This window comes from Festucalex cinctus, chromosome 1 (genome assembly GCF_051991245.1).
Source record: "Festucalex cinctus isolate MCC-2025b chromosome 1, RoL_Fcin_1.0, whole genome shotgun sequence".
NCBI lineage: Eukaryota > Metazoa > Chordata > Actinopteri > Syngnathiformes > Syngnathidae > Festucalex > Festucalex cinctus.
Genome location: NC_135411.1, coordinates 560,244 through 573,255, shown reverse-complemented (window position 1 = coordinate 573,255; position 13,012 = coordinate 560,244). Strand labels below are relative to the sequence as shown.

The following is a 13,012-nucleotide window of genomic DNA, read 5'->3' as shown; positions in this document are numbered from 1 at the left end:
CTTCTGTGCTCGTCACGGTTTGTCCATAACGAACACCATGTTCAAGCATAAGGGTGTCCATATGTGCACTTGGCACCAGGACACCCTAGGCCGCAGTTCGATGATCGACTTTGTAGTCGTGTCATCGGATTTGCGGCCGCATGTTTTGGACACTCGGGTGAAGAGAGGGGCGGAGCTGTCAACTGATCACCACCTGGTGGTGTGTTGGCTCCGATGGTGGGGGAAGATGCCGGTCCGACCTGGCAGACCCAAACGTATTGTGAGGGTTTGCTGGGAACGTCTGGCGGAATCCCCTGTCAGAAGGAGTTTCAATGCCCACCTCCGGCAGAGCTTCTCCCTTGTCTCGGGGGAGGCGGGGGACATTGAGTCCGAATGGGCCATGTTCCGCGCCTCCATTGTTGAGGCGGCCGATCGGAGCTGTGGCCGTAAGGTGGTCGGTGCCTGTCGTGGCGGCAATCCTCGAACCCGCTGGTGGACACCAGCGGTAAGGGATGCCGTCAAGCTGAAGAAGGAGTCCTATCGGGCCTTTTTGGCCTGTCGGACTCCGGAGGCAGCTGACAGGTACCGGATGGCCAAGCGGAACGCGGCTTCGGCGGTTGCTGAGGCAAAAACTCGGGCATGGGAGGAATTCGGTGAGGCCATGGAAAACGACTTCCGGACGGCTTCGAGGAAATTCTGGTCCACCATCCGGCGTCTCAGGAGGGGAAAGCAGTACACCGTTAACACTGTTTATAGTGGCGATGGGGTGCTGCTGACCTCGACTCGGGACGTCGTGAAGCGGTGGGGGGAATACTTCGAAGACCTCCTCAATTCCACCAACACGTCTCCTTTTGAGGAAGCAGAGTCTGGGGACTCTGGGGTGGGCTCTCCTATCTCTGGGGTCGAAGTCACTGAGGTGGTTGGAAAGCTCCTCGGTGGCAGGGCCCCGGGGGCGGATGAGATCCGCCCGGAGTTCCTAAAGACTCTGGATGTTGTGGGGCTGTCGTGGTTGACACGCCTCTACAACATCGCGTGGACATCGGGGACAGTGCCTCTGGATTGGCAGACCGGGGTGGTGGTCCCCCTTTTTAAGAAGGGGGACCGGAGGGTGTGTTCCAACTACAGAGGGATCACACTCCTCAGCCTCCCTGGTAAGGTCTATTCAGGGGTGCTGGAGAGGAGGGTCCGTCGGGAGGTCGAATCTCGGATTCAGGAGGAGCAGTGTGGTTTTCGTCCTGGCCGTGGAACAGTGGACCAGCTCTACACCCTCCGCAGGATCCTCGAGGGTGCGTGGGAGTTCGCTCAACCAGTCCACATGTGTTTTGTGGATTTGGAGAAGGCGTTCGACCGTGTCCCTCGGGGAGTTCTGTGGGGGGTGCTTCGGGAGTACGGGGTGCCGGGCCCCTTGATACGGGCTGTTCGGTCCCTGTACGACCGTTGCCAGAGTTTGGTCCGCATTGCCGGCAGTAAGTCGGATTCGTTTCCGGTGAGGGTTGGACTCCGCCAAGGTTGCCCTTTGTCACCGATTCTGTTCATAACTTTTATGGACAGAATTTCTAGGCGCAGCCGAGGCGTGGAGGGGTTCCGGTTTGGTGGCCTCAACATTGCATCTCTGCTCTTTGCAGATGATGTGGTGCTGTTGGCTTCATCAGGCCGGGGCCTTCAGCTCTCACTGGAGCGGTTCGCAGCCGAGTGTGAAGCGGCTGGGATGAGGATCAGCACCTCCAAATCCGAGACCATGGTCCTCAGTCGGAAAAGGGTGGAGTGTCGTCTTCAGGTCGGGGATGAGATCCTGCCCCAAGTGGAGGAGTTCAAGTATCTTGGGGTCTTGTTCACGAGTGAGGGTGGGATGGAGCGGGAGATCGACAGGCGGATCGGTGCAGCGTCTGCAGTGATGCGGACTCTGTATCGGTCCGTCGTGGTGAAGAAAGAGCTGAGCCAAAAGGCAAAGCTCTCGATTTACCGGTCGATCTACGTTCCAACCCTCACCTATGGTCACGAGCTGTGGGTCGTGACCGAAAGAACGAGATCCCGGATACAAGCGGCCGAAATGAGCTTCCTCCGCAGGGTGTCCGGGCTCTCCCTTAGAGATAGGGTGAGAAGCTCGGTCATCCGGGAGGGACTCAGAGTCGAGCCGCTGCTCCTCCGCGTTGAGAGGAGCCAGCTGAGGTGGCTCGGGCATCTGGTTCGGATGCCTCCTGGACGCCTCCCTGGGGAGGTGTTCCGGGCATGTCCCACTGGCGGGAGGCCCCGGGGACGACCCAGGACACGCTGGAGAGACTATGTCTCTCGGCTGGCCTGGGAACGCCTCGGGATCCCGCCGGAGGAGCTGGTTGAAGTGGCTGGGGAGAGGGAAGTCTGGGTTTCCCTCCTGAAGCTGCTGCCCCCGCGACCCGACCCCGGATAAGCGGAAGAAGATGGATGGATGGATGGATGGAGAGAAGCTTTTGCCACAATCTGAGCAAGAGAAAGGTTTCTCGCCACTATGGATTCTTGTATGTTTTGTTAAATTCGACTTCGAAGAGAAGCTTTTGCCACAATCTGCGCAAGAAAAAGGTTTCTCACCAGCGTGTTTTCTTGTGTGTATTGTTAAATCTGACCTGTGAGAGAAGCTTTTGCCACAATCTGAGCAAGAAAAAGGTTTCTCGCCAGTGTGGCTTCTTGTATGTCTTGTTAAATGTGACTTCAAAGAGAAGCTTTGGCCACAATCTGAGCAAGAAAAAGGTTTTTCCCCAGTGTGTGTTCTTGAATGTAATGTTAAATGTGACTTCTGAGAGAAGCTTTTGCCACAGTGGGTACAAGCAAAAAGTTTTTCCCCAGTGTGTGTTCTTGAATGTTTTGTTAAATTTGACTTCAAAGAGAAGCTTTTGCCACAATCTAAACAAGAAAAAGGTTTTTCCCCAGTGTGTCCTCTTGTATGTGTTGTTAAATCTGACTTCCAAGAGAAGCTTTTGCCACAATCTAAACAAGAAAAAGGTTTTTCCCCAGTGTGTCTTCTTGTATGTGTTGTTAAATGTGACTTCGAAGAGAAGCTTTTGCCACAATCTGAGCAAGAAAAAGGTTTTTCCCCAGTGTGTGTTCTCAAGTGAATTTTCAAACTTCTTTTTGAACTCAATGTTTTCCCACAGTGCGAACATTCCCAAGATTTGTCGTCAGTGTGACACGACCTATCATCAGCGTGTTCATCATTACCATCCAGATTATCATCATTGTCATCATCATGAGAAGAAAGGGACCTTATGTCATCACTTTTTGCTTTTGATGATCCCCAGTGGTCTGCATCACTTTCTGGAATCATGTTTTGAGGATTTAAGATCCTGTTTGGAGGCTCCGCCCCTCTGCCCTCCTCACTCTCACCCTTGACTTCATCTTCACTCTTTAAAGGGGCGAAGGTCATTGATGACTTTAAGGTCATTGGTGACTTGGTGACGTCATCCTCAACCTCCTCCTTTTTGACACCAGGGGACTTTTTTTCTTCTTTAAAATAAGGATGCTCTTCCTCCTCCTCTTTCACTTGAGGAGATTTCACCTTCTGTTCGTCAGGACGAAGATATTTCTCAGTGACGTCTGCAGGACACAAGAAGAACACACACATTGGTTTGGTCAAGTCAAATTTCAACGGTGAGTTGATAATACTGTCACGATTGAATTTTATTTTATTTTTTTAAGAATCGATTCATCTCGAGGGTGTGCGCCCGTTCACCACTTGTCCAGTGACGAGATGAAATGGGGAATGGTGAGGTTAAATATTTCCCGGTTGATCCGAAATAGCTCTGGGGGAACATTAGCTAAGCTAACTAAGGCCGAGAAGCATCAACGCGCACCGAAACGAGTTTACACACATGCTGACATTTAACAAATGGTGTCGTAGACCTTCAAAATGGTGACGGGCGTCCTGTGTGGAGGCTGCATTCAGTTCAATACCGAATCAGAAATAATGATTAAACGCCATGTACCCGCCCGCCACGGCAGTGATGACTCCGGAAACCAAAGTAGACGTGCGCCGGAAGTCAGGGGCAGGACACGCCCCCGCTACGTTATGATTGGCTGGTGGAAATTGGAGGCTTCAGAGCAAGCATTGTCATCAAGTCATCGGCAGATGTCGCCAGTTTTGCTGCAGGTCTCTTCGAGCACACTACCGTAAATCCTAGAAAAGGGCGAACAGAAAAAATGAAGTGCGGCTGACTTGACCGCGTAAAAAGAAAAGACGGCTAGCTTTACCTCAGTTGTAGTTCTGCTAAATCCAATTCTTATCGACTGAGAAATGTACCAAACCGACTGAAGAAAAAAACAGTGTATCGTAACAAAGTGCCCCGGTGAAGAGTCATTACAGAAATAAAAACGTACATATGGTTGAAAAGTGTCGATGAAACAAGTGACAAACCTGCTCTGTTCAACACAAATCGAGGCTGCTTGTAAACGGCGTCCAGCAGTTGACGTTGTCGCTCGTTGTCCTCCTGTGCTCCACAAAGCTCCTCTTCGTACTTGACTTTCGCCATTGTGAACATCTTCACACAATATAGGTCGCTTGCACGTGTCGTCACTTCCGCCTCGGATTTGTCGTAGTCGCCATGCTGGGTGGCCTCCATTTACGTAGTGATTCGGTCTAACACGTATCTATCACGTTTGTTGTCTGCGTTTAAAATGGTACATTGTTGCTGCATCGTTGGCTGTTCGAACAAAGCCAAGGGGGAAAATGGTCGGCCTTTCTTCCGAATTCCGAAAATAACTAGGAACCAGGGCCTGGAGACAGAGGAGTGCGGACTCCGGAGGGAAGTCGTTACTTTGGGCTTGTGTGTGCAGCGATCACTTTGTGAGCGGTAAGCTTGTTTACCTTTATTTAATTTAATGCATGAGGATTAATAACGTTTCGACCGCGCATATATGGGCAAGTTGCCTATGTTTTGGATTCATGAGCAAGCAAGTTCGGTAGTACAAGCTGGCTAGCGGACGTTAGCCGAAAGCTAACATCGAACATTTTCACCCAAGTAGTGCCAGTGCAAAGTGTTTACTGCTGAAATTGGATTGATTAGTCTTGGGCTCTTAATGCCGATAACATGTTTTTTGGTGGCAAAATGTAAACTTGGAAAAAAGAGACAGAAGGGGGTGATGCAAGAAAACAGACCCCCGGTAGCCTACACATCATGCTAAAGAACTTATTCACGGCCACCCTACTGCGGCAAAATAACCAGTCTTTCCATATTTTATTTGTTTATATATATTTGTTTATTTTAACAGGTCGCCCTGCGCCCGTTTTTCTGTCCAATCATCCCGACTGGGCTCCAACATTAAAGTTGGGTCCCAAGTTACAACATCTATGTCTCAGCCCAGTCGGTGCCAAGATATGAACGTGCACAGGAGAGACAAGCAAAGAAAAGACGACTCGAAGTGGCAGAGAGTTTGTTGCAGTTATGCAGCCAGATGGCTCCAGTAACCTGTACCCTCAAGTACTGCTGACATCATTGACTCTGGTATGCCACTCAGAATTCATTACATGATATATTGTATGCATGAGTGAATGTATGTGTTTGTTTGTGTGTGTACACGCACCTTATATTTTAGAGACATTTGGAAGTGTTTATAGAAATAAGTATTTGCCTGTAGCAATGTTCATACATTAAAAAATGCAACAAAATGTGTACATTTCTTTTACACTGACAAAAAAACTATACTACTTTACTATATTAAACCTATTACTGGTACCGTATTTTTTTGTGATTTTTTCTTTATTTTTTTCTTTAGGGATCTCATGCCACACCGACTTGATTGCCAATGACATGATGGAAACGAAGCCGAGCATCAAAGCATTGGAGGAGGACAACATGCGACTGTTTGTTTGGCGCTAATAAAGGCAGCGTTTATACAAATTCTATTGTTGGGTTTGTTTACAAAGCTATACATAATACAAATGACAGGATTTGACTCAATGTGCAATATGGTCCCTCTTAAAGTAATGGCATAAATCTCTATTATTTCTAAAAGCACAAAAAATGAAGTGAATAATGATTAGATGTAGTAATTTCAGGGTTAAAAATTGAACTGTTAATTAATGTAGTTTATTTTAGCACAGGTGCCTACCATCCTGAGATGACGGTATGATGTAATGTTGATGGGGTACGCAATGACTTTCATTATACTATGTACAGAGGAAAAAGTTGCTCTCTTTTAAATTTGTTTAATGTAAGACAAGTACCAGTACTGTGTTACAGTTTTCCCAATAATCCTTGTTTCACACTTGTCACAAAACCACTGTCCTTTTGGCAGTCTAGATTGGCACACTTCAAGTGATATCATTTGATTTTACAATCTGCTGCAGCACAAAAAACTACTTTATTCCGCATCTTTGAAGTACATGAGCAAGTGGTAGGTGACAGCGGCTGAGCAGGAACACTGGAAGTCCACTGCTGATCTAGTAAATGCTCTCCCGAGCAGTTCAGGTAAGGAGGGGATTTTGGGGAAAAAAAACTCTGGCTTTTCCAACTGGCCAAAACGAGCGATCTGGGTGGACTCGCTCAATCACACTTTGTCCACACCACAAAGTCGCAGAAGTCCGTCCAGTTAAACTCATCTGTGCCTGAATCTGAAAATATTACAAACATTGTAATGAAAATATGAAACATAGAATTAAATAAGAAACTACAAAAAGTAAAGCCATACATACCTGGTAATACTATTGGTGTTGTCGTGACAAGTGATGGGAATTGTTGCCATCTGGCACCAGACAGAAATTGGGTGTTGTGACAGCCTCCTTAACCGTGAGATCATAAGAAAAGCTGTCAGTACGCTCAGTAGTTACCATGAACACGTTTTATTGTACTGGAAACTGAAACTAAAAATACGTCCTCTAAGAGTGGTTAACCTTAACCATTTAGAATAAGTTGATTAAGTAACATGTAACTAGTGAAAGGGTAGCATTAAATTTAATTAAGCCACGGGGAGGCTGTGCATAGTTACTTTTTATTCTTATACGCTCTGCCATATTTGTCTGTTATAAAATTGTTAGAAAAACCACATCAGGTAAACCCAGCTGTGCATGTAAACACAATGATAACAGGAAGCCTGAGAACAAATCAACATTTTTGTGTGCAGAATTACCAACACCATGTGGTTTACTTACGTGCAACAGCAACAGTTTCTTCTGATGCGATGTTAAAGTTTACACTCTGTATCCACCCGCTTACAAAATAATTGTAAGCCTCCAGGGATTTGTTGGCGTGTTATGGAGCATGTTGTCAACACGAGGTAGGGAAAGATGTCCAGAGATGTCACATTTGGCCAGCAAGCTTTCTCCGTCAAAAAAAAAATCACCCTTGGTCAGGACGTAATTAGGATCAATCCCACCACACAGAGACACCTTCTGCCTGTATCGTTGTTTTTGATCTTCCGGTAAATCGTGAAAATACTGCGAAAATTACATCAGGTTGATAAGCTCTACCGTGTAACTCGCGAGTGTACCTTGTGAACCGGCGGACACCCAATATGGCGCCCGAAGGAAAAACTCCCATGATGCATTACGATGTGCAAGCGACCTATTCACGACACTTTACGCTCACGATTGACGTCTGCTGAGCCAATTTGTCGATAGCAAACGCGTCTCGTTTTTTGGCGCCTAGCAAGCTAAGCTAAGCTAAGCTAAGCTAAAATAAGCTAAGCTAAGGCAAAATAAAGAGGGCCGAGAGATACGATTGAACCAGACACGAAACGTAGCAATTATGTTTGACTTCAATGAAGTAGTGACGGGGCAAAGTGTCGATGTGTCAGTTCGTTCCGTACGAATTCGTGTTGAATTATTTTTATCGTGAAGCCGAGCGTAAACGCGTCGTGCCTGGAATGGAGTAGCTCTTCTGCTACCACGTGAAATCTACGGCAATTACAGTTGGACAAATCTCATGTCACGAAAATGTTAATATTTAATTTTACTTAAAAAAATAATTTTAAAAAAAGCTCATAAAATTATACGTTTAATTCTAGATTCATTTGGATAATAAAAATAAATAAACCTTTAAACTGCACTCGGACGAATAAGAAGAAACATGTTTACTTCCTGTACATACGAGTAGCCCAGTTTAGTTTTTATTTTTTTAAATCTCTATTCACTCAATCATTATACGAACTATTGGGGGGGAAATAATACAATCATTGTATACACTATAAACAATTAGAACATAGTACACGCCAGGAAAGTTAAAACATACAAAAGCTAAACCAAATAAAATCAATAGTATAACTGAAAGAAAAGAAAATAGTTTGATACAAAATCATATAAATAAATGATAAGTTTGCAATAGTTATACGTTTTTACAGCTTTTGGATACAGACAACCAGACAATGACAAAAAATAATTTCTCATGGATACAAAAAAAAAAAATCAATAAAGGATTGTTTCTTATGTGTAAATTTAGACTTATGAATGTAAAACTTCGCTAGAATAATCATAAGATTTATCAAATGAAACTGTGTATCGACATTATTATCAAATTCAAATATACCAAAATAAGACATGCTTCCAAAGTAAGGAGAAATCTGGATAAATGTGGATTATAATGAATTGTGATAATGTACCCCAGAATTATTAGTAGCATAGTTTTTTTTTAAAAACATCCTTGCTGTTTTACCTCAGACTGTAAATCTGTAAATCCACCCAAGAGTCTCTGTTTTTTTTTTATTTTTTTAAGATTTGAGCCAGGAAAAGTTCTAGTCGAGTGCCGGCAAATTCTATGCACTATTGACTACACTTTTTCTTTTCTTGCTCGGCCGAATATCGCTGCCAAAAGTCAGGTGAGTTGTATCCGTAATTGACCTTTCGCAAACTCCGCCCCCCCAAACGAGCATTGACAAATCACACATTTAGCAACCGTTGCTATGTAAGCATAGTCCGTCAAGCTTTACTCAGCTCTCGATGACGTCCATAGTCTGATTGATTTTATTTGATGGCTTACGAGACTGCTAACCACCATAAAACTTTACAGAAGAAGAGTGACAACCATTAACAAGCTCCGGACCTCCAAAATGATGAAGCGGTGTGCCTACGGAGTATGTAAATCGGACTGTGCTATGCTAACTCTATCGGGCTAACTAGCTAGCTGTAGTGTAGTTTGCTTTCGGGGCAATAACAAAACGATATCAAAGTTATAGTAGTTACTATTAATGAATAAAATATATTACTAGAATGTCATTGCCATCCAAGTTAAGCTTGTTCAGTCAGTGGTTAATGTTAGTTTAATGTCTTCTGTTAGCTTTTGCATTCGTCTAAATGTTGCGAGCTAACGTTAACACAAAGCTTCGTCAAGTTTGGCAAACTTAAGCGTCCTAATAAGTGCCCCGAGCTTATCTTGTTTTCATTTTTCATGCAGCATTTTGTGAACGGACACCCGTCTCCGGAGTATCCCAACCAGCCATATAACCTGAACTACATCCATGGCTAGGGTGACATAAATATTTTTTTTATGATGGACAAAGAATAACAATGACTGATCTGATGCTTTCAAAGACAAAAAAAACAAACAAACACTAATGTTTAGCTAGCTATAAACACCGAGGTTTAGCTAACTTGCTGACCTAACAGTAATCCTCATATTTTAACAATACTAGACTAATATAAGTAAGAAAACTTACCCGGCAGTACAAGAGCACGACTGGTCCATAATGCTGTGCTGGTTGCATCTGAAGTATAGGTCATGGGGTTTTCTCAGATTTAGCGTATGTTTCCCCTTCGCTGGCTAATTTCATATTATGACTATAACCCTCCACTGCATATTGTAAACCTTTTTGCCTCGATCTGGAGGATATTGCACTGCTATTGCTCCAAAAGAAATCACTAATACACGCCGGTGTAAGTCTTCCCGTCACGGCTTGTGCTGTCGGAGGCACCAAGCTTGACGGACTAGCAACAGTAACTAAGGGGGGCGGAGCTAATGCGAAAGGTCAATTGCAGTTTCAAAACAACATTGAAAACATTTTCAGTCTTTCAACCAATGCCTCGGGAAAACAATGCCAAAATGCCATTTTTGAAACTTGGCTGGTGACCGTTTTGAATCTCTGAAAGTTTGTGGGTGAAACTGTAAAAAAAAAAAAAAGGTTGTCATTTTGAATGATTTTATATACTTTTTGGAGATTCAAACCCACTTTTCAGGTTTGGAAATATTTTTTCAACGTTTTGAGAACGTTCAGAGTTTACAGGTTTCAAAAACGGGAAACAAATAAATGCCTCGGGAGAACAATGCCAAAACGCCATTTTTGAAACTTGGCTGGTGACCATTTTGAACCTCTGAAAATTTGTGGGTGAAACACTGTAAAATCATACTTTAAAAAAATGTCTGTCTTTTCTAAGCATTTTTTTTTTTTTTACAGCTTTTTCTGTGATTTTTTAGTCATTCAAAAATATTTTTGGAGATTCGAAACATTTTTTCAGTCATTCAAAAATGTTTTCGGAGATTCAAACCGAAGTTACGAGGTATTGGCAAGATTCTGATTCCAAACTTTTACCCTTGACTTCTCATTTCAAAACGAGTAATCCATCTTGTTCGGTGAGACGAATAAACATTTGGTTTCCCCGTCATAACAGCCCTCTGAGATAAACCCCGAGGACTGCAACAAAACTGAGTTTTGACACCCCTGAGCTAGTCTAACAGCACAACAACCTCCCAAAATCCCCACTTAACTGGCATTGCTGCTTGAAAGCGCCATCTTTTCTGTCATATGTGTGCACGTAAGGACCCAATATTATTTGTTGAACAGTTGTGATTCTTTCATAAACAATGAATTAAACAAGTTTCCTCCTGTAAACGTCATGTAACATATCATTTATACGCCCTTAAGGCAAGTTGGAAAATGTCCGAAGTCCTCTTGTTTTTAACGAATTTAAATCACCATAAATCATGCTGTCCATGGAACTGAGTGATTAAAAAAAAGGGGTCCTCAAAGTGGACATACCGTCCACCCACTGACGAGATGGTAGGAGCAAGATGGCCGCCCTGTCGCTTCAACGGCTTGCACGGACGTGTAAGGGCTATCTGCTATCCAGTCATATATACAGGTCGGTGTGCTCGTGCTACTCTGTAGTGGTGCCCCCTGCAGTCTACTCTGTGTACCTCAATGGGCCAAATTTTGCATTGACTCGCGATCAGTTGCGTTATTTTTTTGACACGCTAATTTGTGCATAATTAATTAACCAAAAATAATGTGTTCAACAACAGCCTTTTAATATGTATATAAGGCAAACTACATATGATACGGACATTTACATGTACAGATGACAGATTATAGCCGTCAGTTAGAATCTGCAGCCACTTGTCAGGTTGATGTTACGTTTTCAAAACAAATTCATTTTCAAAATAGGCTAAGACACATACAACACACAATACAAGTACACAGATCAATCATTCATTTCGCGGTAGAAATTTCTGCACCATTTTAAACGTCAATTCCTAAATGAGATCATATCAAGCTTCATTCATCAACCGCTTTTCTCACCAGCACACTTGTGCCTCTCAGCGTTGCCCTTTGTTGGGAATCTTTGACCACAAACTGAGCAAGAAAATGGTTTCTCATCAGTGTGGGTCTTTGTGTGTCTTTTTAACGTTTCATTAACAGTAAATTTTCGACCACAAACTGAGCAAGCAAAGGGCTTCTCTCCAGTGTGGGTTCTTGTGTGTCTTTTTAAGTGTACCCTCTGAGCAAATTTTCGACCACAAATTGTGCAAGCAAAGTGCTTCTCTCCCGTGTGGATTCGCGTGTGCGTTGTTAAATTTCCCTTCCTAGGGAAACTTCGACCACAAACTGAGCAAGCAAAGGGCTTCTCTCCAGTGTGGGTTCTTGTGTGTATTTTTAATTTTTCCTTTTCAGGAAATTTCTTACCACAAACCGAGCAAGCAAAGGGCTTCTCTCCAGTGTGGGTTCTTGTGTGTCTTTTTAATTTTTGCTTTTCACGAAATTTCTTACCACAAACTGAGCAGGCAAAGGGCTTCTCTCCAGTGTGGGTTCTTGTGTGTATTTTTAAGTATCCCTTGGAAGAAAAATTTTGACCACAAACCAAGCAAGCAAAGGGCTTCTCTCCAGTGTGGGTTCTTGTGTGTGTTTTTAATTTTTCCTTTTCAGGAAATTTCTGACCACAAACTGAGCAGGCAAAGGGCTTCTCTCCAGTGTGGGTTCTTGTGTGTATTTTTAAGTATCCCTTGGAAGAAAAATTTTGACCACAAACCAAGCAAGCAAAGGGCTTCTCTCCAGTGTGGGTTATTGTGTGTATTTTTAATTTTTCCTTTTCAGGAAATTTCTTACCACAAACTGAGCAAGCAAAAGGCTTCTCTCCAGTGTGGGTTCTTGTGTGGACTTTTAAGGATCCCTTCTGAGAGAAAATTCGACCACAAACTGAGCAAGCAAAAGGCTTCTCTCCAGTGTGGGTTCTTGTGTGTGTTTTTAAGTGTTCCCTCTGAGCAAAGTTTTGACCACAAACTGAGCAAGCAAAAGGCTTCTCTCCAGTGTGGGTTCGTGTGTGGATTTTTAAGGATCCCTTCACAGAGAAACTTCGACCACAAACTGAGCAAGCAAAAGGCTTCTCTCCAGTGTGGGTTCGTGTGTGGATTTTTAAGGATCCCTTCACAGAGAAACTTCGACCACAAACTGTGCAAGCAAAGGGTTTATGACCAGGGTGGCCCATCGCGTGTCTTCTCAATTGAGACTTGGAACCAAAGGTTTTTCCACACTGAGAAGATTTCCACCGTTTGCCATCAGTGTGACATGTCACATCATCGTCACACTGTTCATCGTCAGCAGTGTGAGCAGCGTGTGACGCGTCTTCACCATCTGACATAAGAGCTAACCGGCTGTCATCATTTGTCATTTGTTGTCTGCTTGGAGACTCCGCCCCTTTGTTCTCTTCATATTGACGTTCATCTTCAGTCTTCAAATGGACACCAGTCACGGGCAACTCTGTGAAGTGCTCCTCCTCTTCAATGTATGGTGGCAGCTGCTCCTCTTTTTTGATGTTGGGAGGCTGTTGCTGCTGCTCTTCTTTAACTTGCAGAGGCTCCAAGTC

The 13,012-nt window shown here is 43.9% G+C and overlaps 2 protein-coding genes across 2 annotated transcripts in view; both read right to left on the bottom strand.

The window, feature by feature from the left end:
- The window catches only part of LOC144006191 (uncharacterized), a 32,986-nt gene that overhangs the window by 1,881 nt on the left and 18,093 nt on the right, over positions 1–13,012 (bottom strand). Inside the window, exon 2 of the mRNA XM_077504915.1 lies at positions 3,337–3,546. Coding sequence (XP_077361041.1) covers positions 3,337–3,546 — 210 coding nt within the window. The remainder of the gene's footprint in view (positions 1–3,336; positions 3,547–13,012) is intronic.
- LOC144012092 (uncharacterized) lies at positions 11,368–12,865 on the bottom strand. The gene has a single exon (XM_077511710.1). The coding sequence runs from the start codon at positions 12,815–12,817 to the stop codon at positions 11,435–11,437; it is 1,383 nt and encodes a 460-aa protein (XP_077367836.1). The 5' UTR covers positions 12,818–12,865; the 3' UTR covers positions 11,368–11,434.

What these genes read in the sequence shown, in the direction of transcription:
- LOC144012092 (XM_077511710.1), bottom strand. Translation starts at nt 12,817, where the DNA reads ATGACAAATGATGACAGCCGGTTAGCTCTTATGTCAGATGGTGAAGAC.